The sequence below is a fragment of the Rhagoletis zephyria genome, unplaced genomic scaffold (genome assembly GCF_001687245.7).
Source record: "Rhagoletis zephyria isolate East Lansing unplaced genomic scaffold, Rhagoletis_zephyria_1.1 Rzeph_scaffold_02204, whole genome shotgun sequence".
Lineage (NCBI taxonomy): Eukaryota > Metazoa > Arthropoda > Insecta > Diptera > Tephritidae > Rhagoletis > Rhagoletis zephyria.
Window position 1 is genome coordinate 7,730 of NW_016159288.1, and position 8,683 is coordinate 16,412.

Consider the following 8,683-nt stretch of genomic DNA (forward strand, 5'->3'; position numbering starts at 1 on the left):
CTGACTACTAAAGTTCTGAACACATTGAAAACGACGAACTACGGACCACAGCTTCCAATTTGTCATCTTCATTATCTAAACGCGTTGTCGATGGCGACATGCTTTTTTTGAACGCGGCAGCGACATCATGAATTTGTATGAGTTTGACATAAAAGAAGAGGAAGAAAAATAGAAATATATCTAATCTGGCCACAACCACAGCCGTCGCGTAGCCCGGTCGTCGCCAAAATAATTATCTACATAAAGCGAAGCGCACATTGGCGCGATTCTGTCGTTGCGAATCCGCAAGCCCAAAAATTACAACAATGCTACCCATACATTTTAATGCGCTAGCGCACACTTGCACGATTCCGTCGCTGCGAATTTTTCGAACATTCAATGTTCCTCTCTATTGACGCGTTCGAAACGCGGCTTGCAGCGTTTTGAAGGCGTCAAAGAAGAAGAAGAAAGGTGTCACAGCAATAAAGGCAAAGAAAAAAAACGTGTAATGTACAAAAACTAATAAAAACGTTCGTAATAATAGTATTTTGTACGATTTGGGCACGCCGAGTGCGAAAATACACGAAATAAAGGGAAAATTGAGTGAATTGTACATCGGAAATCGACGCGAAAAAATCGCTCAAGTGTGCGCACGTTTGCGGATTCGAAGTTAACAGCCGAATTCGCAACGTATTCGCAACGATGGAATCGCGCTAATGTGCGCTTCGCTTAAGAGTACGTGTTAAAATGATTTGACAGCTGTGGTCCGTAGCTCGTCGTTTTCATTGTGTTCGGGCTATAAAGCCCACCCAATATCGGTATCGAATGCCAAAAGTATCGATATGGTATCGTATCGTATCGAAATTCGTGTCCCAAGTAAACAACGAAGAGAACGCAAAAAACTGCGTAATTGTTGAACGCATGAATAATCATTTTTATTATGCAAATTCTTCCATAAATCATGTCGTGTTAAATTATTCCTTACCTTACGCGTACACACGTTGCCACAAGCGGAAATTAAGAAAATTGCTGTAAAAAGCCACCACCAAATCGTAAACAACGAACAAATGTAAACAAACGCCTAATGTCAAAGTCGCCCAACTTTTTTCCTAAATGCGATTATAACTGGCTACTAAGGAGAAGGCGTGATCTTGTATTTTTGGTTCATGATTTATATCTACTGACGCATAGTGAAAAAAATCAAAACTCAAACTCACACATTCTTATTTTCAATCTCAAAAATTGTGAACAATTTAATTTTTTTATTTTTGTTATCGTGTTTTGCAGTATTCGACACATTATGAAATCAAATAATTTAAATTCAGCGGAGGATTCAACGAAAGCGTCGCATAGTAAATCATGCAAAAAGTCCACCAAATCGCGTACGAAATCTTCGAAAAGTGAGTCAACTAGTGGTAGTAATTCAAAAGGTTCTTCGGCCATCAATAATCAAAAAAACCTTTTGCCCAATGCAACTACACCCACTACGCCTACGAGTAATTTATGCAATTTATTTGATTTTCCCTTGAACGCGATTACAAATAGCGGAAGTGGGGCAAATAGTGCTGATACCAGTAACATTTCAAGGGTAAGCAACAATAAAAAAATAATAATGTTCCCAAGAGAGTCGGGGCTACGTAACCGGAACGACCCAGATTTGAATCTGGCCAAGGACTGTCACTCAAAAACCATTTCCCAATACTCTGGGGAACTGGTAATTTGTTATTACAACTGGATTTCAGAATAATAAAACTGTTCGTATCTAGAATCACTTCAAAAGTTATGCTGGTCTGGAAGGGCGCTCAGTGAAAATTATTTGGGAGCAATATGATCAAAGTGATTTGGAACTTTCTGCGGAAGTGAGTGCGCAAATCGCGGAGGATGTCTCATATAAGTTATGGGAATTAGTGAATGTATGTACATACTAAAGGCACTTAAAAGACCAACAAATATTAAGATATTTTTAGAATATAAAAACATATACGCGGCATTCGGGTGGCCAAGTTACGTATGATTTGGTAAATGAGGTATTGGCCACCGCAGACGCCCCTCCTGCATTGGGTGCACTCGATACCGAATGGGATCGCATTGACTATGACGACAGCTACTTTTTTTACTCGGTAAATATGGTCAACTTTCTGTTAAATAAATTATTAACATTTTTTTAGGATAGAATTATTGAGCTGCGTGAGGAGTACCAAAAAGAAGTGACTATAGAAATTTCAGATGGCCCTGATTACGAATGTACCTGCCCAATTGATGAAAAGCACATTGAGCTTATCAAAAAATGTATACCAAGTTTAATCAAAGGTAAAAAAAAATATTTGTCTAATATGTTAAATGAAAACTAGTATATACTGTAGTGAAAACGTTTCTATATCTTAGTTGTTCTGTATGGTGATGCGAATAAGATGGATAAAGCCCTCTCTTACGCCGTGTCCTCTCCTTTTTTCGGTTCTTGCTACCGTATTATCCTATCTAAACTCATACAAATTCTGGCTTTTAAACAAAATCAAGATATTTGCTTGCGTGGATGGCGCCTACTTCGTACTTGTGCATTTAATTCAAATGCACGTTTGCAAAACGTTCGTATGGAATTCTTTCATTTATCGGAGATACTTATCTCGCAGCTGCTCGCACCATACGAAAGTATAAAAGTCCAACCTTGTTCGAAACAAGAAGATCACGGGGTAGGCGTCAATATAAAAATAGAAGAAGTAAAGATGGAGGAAAAAATGGAACTCAATTCAGAGTTTACTGCTCAGTCGGATCAGTTTAGCATGCAAAGAACAAATTTGCATGAAGAAAAAACTTATAAATTGCAAAATGACGATGATTGCGAGGACTATGTTTCAATGGCATCAATAGCCTCCCCATATTTTGCCAGTCCTATTGATTGGAAGCATGTAGATGACCTGTGTGATACAATTGGCCATTTGGCAGCATCAAGTGGATATTTCCAAAATGAGTGTATAAATCATATTATAAGAAGGCTGCTCCGATTTTTTGATGGCCGCAGTGTTTCCACAGAGAGAGGTGATTTTCAACACTTAATGTTGATATTTTATACGGTTAGTATTGCTGTTTTGTATAGATTTCAGATATATAAGTCGGGCTGTGCGTGGTTTGATTGCCCTTGGGGAATATGCTTTTCGAGAATTTATACCCTTTATTTACAAATTAAACATGGAAAATATTTCAGAGCTATTTTGGAATGATTTTGCGGTAATAAAAAGCGACGCTATCACAGTTTTTTTTTCAGATAAAATTATTATTATTTTTTTTTGTAGCTTAGCGCTGTTTTCCTGCACGGTCCTGACGACATCTATCTATATGAATGGTTAGAGTTTTTGTGCGGAGGCGATAAGCTACAGCCGTTTTTAGTGTATTACGCGCGTAAGTTGTTTTTTCTCAAAATTGAAGAACTTATTAAACTAATTTTTTATTTAATAGAATACTTTGAAAAGTTTCTTTCCACACGCTTCCTAAAGCGAAAAATTGCTACATTTAAAATATATTCAAAACCCGGTGTTCGTCGGTTAGAGTGGAATACATTAGCTGCAGCCATGTGCCACGGAGACGATCCAAACAAGGCGCTAAAACCCAAGCCTAAAATTAAAGAAGTATTCCCTGACCTAGTATCACCCAATCTTCAATTGAATCGTGCTGGCATTATTCGATTCAAATTTGCCGGATGTCGGCCAGTAATATTGAAATCCAAAGTAGCGGAGAAGAATCATAATTTAGGGCCTAATACACATGCTATTCAAAGTGGTCCCAATGATATCCTTATATCCCGCCGAAAATTGTTCAAACCATTAACTAACGAGCGTCGCATTGTACCACTCAGTAGTTATTATTATTTAAGAATATAAATGGGTACTGTCCACTAGGGTTATGACTCATTTTTTACAAAAATTTTACCTATCACCACGTGATAGGCAATACTAAATTAATAATAAAAATGGAGTTTGCGGGTCATTTTGGCAAAAACATCTTCCGCACCAAATGCAATTTCTAAAAACACACAGATTAAAAATTTTTTCTTTTTTATTAAATTAATAATATGTGCTAGTTAAATTAAAATAACAATTATTTAAAGCATGTCAATTCCATTGTTTCCGCAGAAAATGCCATAAAAGTAGTTCAGTACATTTCTGCAAAAATAAACTTATTGATTTACTTGATTATTGTATGATATAAATTTAATATTTAAAGTGCGAGTAGTTTTGCAGAGAGGATAAATGTCCTGGACTAGTTTTATGGCACGTTCAGCGCAAATGTTACTGCGCTGCTGATTTGGCATTTTCGACTCCTCTATAACCCAATGCCTTAGGCACTCCGCACATTAAGCTCCTAATCATAGTAATGTAATCGTTTCGGCATACTAAAGTATAAAGCTTTTATGCCGAACACATGTATTTCAATGAAGCTCTGTACATTACGATTCAAAATCTTGTTTTCGCCTAATCATAAAAGCTTCATGAATCGAAGCGCCCAACATTGTCAGGCGCTAGGCTTTTTGAAATAGTATTTTGTTTTCATTTTACATACATACATATGTTCTCGTATTCAAGTTTTGAAAATACATTTGTCATTGAAAAAATAAAAAATAATAAATAAACATGAACAATTTAGTGGCTAAATTTGTACTGATCGTGGAGAAGTATCCGTGCCTTTACAACAATACTCTGCAGGACTATTCAAGAAAGGATGTAACGGAGAAGGCTTGGGCAGCAATATCAGAACAAATAAATTGGTCAGGTATGTCGTGCCACGGTCATAATATAACATTATAAGGTCGCATAAATGTCCGCTATTTTAAGTTCTTATATGCTTCTCAATCTCATAAACCCTTTAAAAAGCAACAGTCTCAAAAAGAGGCCACCATACGAGCAATATGGGATAGGCGATGGCAGTTATGTTTAAAAAAAATTAACAATAAAGCATAAGATTAAAAAATAAAGAAACAATGCCCTTTATTTTGATTAGGGCAAGTTTAATGTTGATGTTGTTGAGGAGTTCAGCTAATGCTTCAAGGATCTTTGCTTAAATAAAGGTTTCTCTACCGACGTCATAGTTTTAGAGGAATTCGTTCAATGTCCTATTTGATAACACTAGAATCGGAGGATCATTCAATAGTGATGACTATATTGAGTCGGAAAGTCATAATGGACAGCAAAATTCCCTAATTTCAAAAGTAGCTTGGATCTACATATGACAGTAAAATAGGGTCCTAGTTAGCATTACATGTGCTAAGGGGCCAGATTAGTATTAAAACAGTGAAAATTATTTAGGATGTTTTGCATATGGTAATATGCGAGTATGGTATATAATACAAAGGTTGAAGAGTTGAACTTCTCAATTTTGAGTTGATATCCTTACGCTATTTCAAGTGACTAGAGCAGTATTTTAGCTAATTAAATCAATTAAGAGGGTAATTATGCGCTTTACTAGTTACAAAAACAACAAATAGCTTAGGGCCAAAGTGCTGCAATAACAACAGCGAAATCATAAAAACGCCAATATAATAAAAAAAATAGCAATCGGTTCATTAAGCAATAAATGAGTATTTATTTTATTTTAAATGCAATAAGTCCATTGCCATGGTAAAGCGGAATTCGGACGTAAGAAATAATTTGCGAGGTAGTTCCTTAAAGCTTGCGCAGTGGAGCTACTATAATACTGGACGGCATTGGTATATTTGCAGATTGATAGTGGGTGTTTTCCCGAACTTGTGTAGTACTCGTATATAATGTGCCGTCTTTTTTGCGTATGAAGTTATGCAAAATGCATGCACACTGCACTATTGAAATAATTGTGTCGTAATTTTTGCAGCGAATTGGTGACATAAACACTTGAAACTTTTGGGTCACCATGCCGAAAGTGCACTCAATATTTTTTCGCGCTCGACTCAGCCTGTAGTTGAATATGCGCATTTTATTGTCTATACCTCGCTCTGGATATGGCCGCATTATATTCTTCCTAATTGGAAACGCAGCGTCTGCTACAAAGTAAAACGGAAATTTGGTTCCGCTCTCGTCGTGGGGTAGTTCTTTGGGTAGTGGTACTTCAGAGCTTCTTTCCAACCATAGCTGCAGCTGTGAAACTCTAAATACGCCTCCATCGCTGTTTCGTCCAGCAAACCCGGTCTCAATAGTTGTAAAAAATCCGTCCGCATCGCTACTGGCAAGTAAGATTATAGAATGATAGTTCTTGTAATTGTAATTAGCCGATCCAGACTTCGGATACTTTTCAATGCGGATATGTTTACCATATATTGCACCTAAACAATTGGGCATTTGCCATAACTCATAAAAGCGATTCGAAATTCGAGTCCATTCATCGCGATTCGGCATTTCCATATATGTTCCATTGAGTATATCCCAAATTTTTTTGGTCGTTTCTTCAACAACGAGACCAATTGTGCGTTCGCCCCGCTGAAAATACAGCGCTAGTGCGGTATATGTACATCCGGTTGCTAAATATCTACAATGAATATACATATGTATATTGTTTTGTCACCAAAACTAGTAGCTCAGTAAGGGAAATCTGGAGGTTTTTGCATGGTAGTTGTTTTTGAATTATTTGTGGGACCTAACCAGATGTGGAATTACCGACATCTTTAAAAAGGGTTCGGTTTTTTAAAAAGAGTGAAACCAAAATTTAAGGGCCTCAACTAAACTATTCCTAAACAATAGTACCCATCGTGGCAATCAAATCTTAAGGGTATTTGCAATAAAGTTGTCACCATGCAAAAATTTGCCAGATTACCATGTTTAAACTTCTGTGACTGAACAATTACTTTATTACGTTTTCATTCTTTTATAGTCGCTGATTGCAAAGACAAATGGAAAAATGTCCGAAATAATTTCGTTCGAAGTTTAAAAGAACCTCCAAGTGGTTCATCAGCAAAAGCCAAGAAGCCGTATTACCTGCATGACATTTTGGAGTTTGTGCTACCTTATGTAAGAACCGTACAGCATTCAGAGAAGAACAACAGCAATATTTTGCTGTCCGATATGGATATATCGACGGAAATTGAAGAAACAGATACTGAACAAAATACTTCCAATTCGGTTTTCCAACCAGCAAAACGCAATCTTCCTACGGAATGTACAAGTAACCTAAGAAAGAAAAAAAAGGCAGGTAATGGAGAGGAAGAAATTGCTGGTGCTGTTTTACAAATTGTAAAAGAAAGGCAAGATAAAAAGGGACCTTATGAAGGTCGTCGATTGTTTTTAATGAGTCTGCTATCAGATGTGGAGAAGATGACGGAAGAAGACTACACGGAATTTAGAATTTACTGCCTTACAGGAATTCAAAAATTTATGAGAAATTCTACAAACAATTTTAATTTGATCTCATCAAGCAGCGGTTCCGTGGTTAGTACACCTGCATCTTCGCCAAATGAAATAAAATTATTTCCAAATAGTACCCATATTTTATGTCCATCGAGCAGCAATAGTTTGGCCAGTAGACCTGCTATTTCGCAAAATGATGTATCCTTCAATCAACCATCAATAATAGGTGCGTTCGTTTAAAATCTCCAGCAGAAACCAACCAACTGCCAGATTTCGGCGAAATGTCATCTGTTCTCTCACAAGAGAGAAATATCCAAAATAGTACGCGAACAGAAATAGTCTGTTCCTTTGAACTTCGGACTAAAACCTGTGGAACTGTCAAACTACAATTTTATTCTCTCAAATGAGAGTAAAAGGAGAACAGATGCAGAAGTGCATAGGAACGCAAAAAGCACTATTTCCTGTAAAAACGTCAGTCGGTTTGTTTACATGTCATTTTTACAACACTGATTTAGCTGAAATATCACTAAATAATTATTAAAATCTATACATATTCAAACATTTCGTTGTTTACTTCCATTTTTTTTACAAACATAAGGTACTTTGCTTTCACCGCTGTTAGTTTTTGCTTGCACATGCAAATCAGCTGATCGTTTGACACTTTTCATGAACTTACAGGAAAAGAAACTCCGGACTAAATCCTGTNACTAATAACAGTGACCAAAATTTTAACCAAAATGTAACAGTCGTATTTGAAAATAACCAATGATTTACATTCACATGTGCATGATCATGTATGTATACGTATGTAGTTATATTAATAAATGTAAATTGATTTCAAAATTTTACCTAAGCGTTATCATTAGTCGCTCTTCAGGGCTAATACATTCTCTGAACCTTGTATTTTGTCTTTGAAGAGCCGGACCCACAAGCGAAACCAAAGAGTTGAAGGTGTTCTTAGACATCCTGTAGCAAGACTGAAATTTTTCGTCGTCTTCAGAGAGCTCCTTCGCAGCAATGAATAGTCGGTTCTGACTATTATTCCTTATATACGGATGAACCCAATATTTCCTACGCCTCTTCATTTTACGACGCCGAAGATGAAGAGCTAGGAGCATAAGGGCATCGTCCTCGTCGCTAGATGTGAACATCATGAAATTGTATTTTTTTTATGTGTTTTTGTCACATTCGCCAAACAAATTTTCACTGAATAACAGGAAAAATGTCAGTAAACTAAAATCAATTTTTTGATTTCATTTATGTACGGCGCCAAGTGTGCAGAAGTCGAGTCGTCATGCATTCGTTTCGGCATGACGGAACAATTACTCTTCTATGACTAGGCGCTTAATGTGCGGAGTGCCTTAGAAAACACTCTTTAGCTTTTTTAAATTGTGACAAAG

The 8,683-nt window shown here is 36.7% G+C and overlaps 2 protein-coding genes across 10 annotated transcripts; one reads left to right on the forward strand and one right to left on the reverse strand.

Moving 5' to 3' along the window:
- Nucleotides 1-856: 856 nt before the first annotated feature.
- Saf6 (SAGA factor-like TAF6) lies at nucleotides 857-4,595 on the forward strand. Of its 4 annotated transcripts, none has more exons than XM_017620589.1 (9): nucleotides 857-1,048; nucleotides 1,267-1,567; nucleotides 1,746-1,892; nucleotides 1,947-2,099; nucleotides 2,148-2,289; nucleotides 2,365-3,015; nucleotides 3,074-3,204; nucleotides 3,270-3,375; nucleotides 3,433-4,595. In XM_017620589.1, exons 2-9 carry the CDS (start codon nucleotides 1,280-1,282, stop codon nucleotides 3,852-3,854), a joined length of 2,040 nt encoding a protein of 679 aa, XP_017476078.1. In that variant the 5' UTR covers nucleotides 857-1,048; nucleotides 1,267-1,279; the 3' UTR covers nucleotides 3,855-4,595. The 4 variants fall into 4 exon arrangements, with proteins under 4 accessions (XP_017476078.1, XP_017476077.1, XP_017476080.1 ...); XM_017620591.1 differs by lacking the exon at nucleotides 857-1,048 and adding an exon at nucleotides 1,112-1,132; XM_017620590.1 differs by lacking the exon at nucleotides 857-1,048 and adding an exon at nucleotides 1,114-1,141.
- A 228-nt stretch (nucleotides 4,596-4,823) lies between these two features.
- On the reverse strand, nucleotides 4,824-7,655 carry LOC108366258 (uncharacterized). Of its 6 annotated transcripts, XR_001848062.1 has the most exons (4): nucleotides 7,418-7,655; nucleotides 6,785-7,106; nucleotides 6,254-6,468; nucleotides 4,824-6,165 (listed from the first exon to the last, which is right to left on the reverse strand). XR_001848062.1 is itself a non-coding variant. In XM_017620593.1 (3 exons), the coding sequence occupies exons 2-3, from the start codon at nucleotides 6,963-6,965 to the stop codon at nucleotides 5,634-5,636; spliced, it is 858 nt and encodes a 285-aa protein (XP_017476082.1). In that variant the 5' UTR covers nucleotides 6,966-7,106; nucleotides 7,418-7,655; the 3' UTR covers nucleotides 4,824-5,633. The 6 variants fall into 6 exon arrangements, 5 of the variants coding, with proteins under 5 accessions (XP_017476082.1, XP_017476084.1, XP_017476086.1 ...); XM_017620593.1 differs by having other exon boundaries at nucleotides 4,824-6,468; nucleotides 6,943-7,106; XM_017620595.1 differs by having other exon boundaries at nucleotides 4,824-6,468; nucleotides 6,915-7,106.
- Nucleotides 7,656-8,683: the final 1,028 nt, after the last annotated feature.

Coding starts and splice junctions, on each gene's coding strand:
- Saf6 (XM_017620589.1), top strand. CDS start 1,280: ATGAAATCAAATAATTTAAATTCAGCGGAGGATTCAACGAAAGCGTCG. Junction 2,100..2,147: donor ACAGCTACTTTTTTTACTCG/GTAAATATGGTC, acceptor ACATTTTTTTAG/GATAGAATTATTGAGCTGCG. Junction 3,016..3,073: donor CAGTGTTTCCACAGAGAGAG/GTGATTTTCAAC, acceptor TGTTTTGTATAG/ATTTCAGATATATAAGTCGG.
- LOC108366258 (XM_017620593.1), bottom strand. CDS start 6,965: ATGCTGTACGGTTCTTACATAAG. Junction 6,469..6,942: donor CTGTACGGTTCTTACATAAG/GTAGCACAAACT, acceptor TATTCATTGTAG/ATATTTAGCAACCGGATGTA.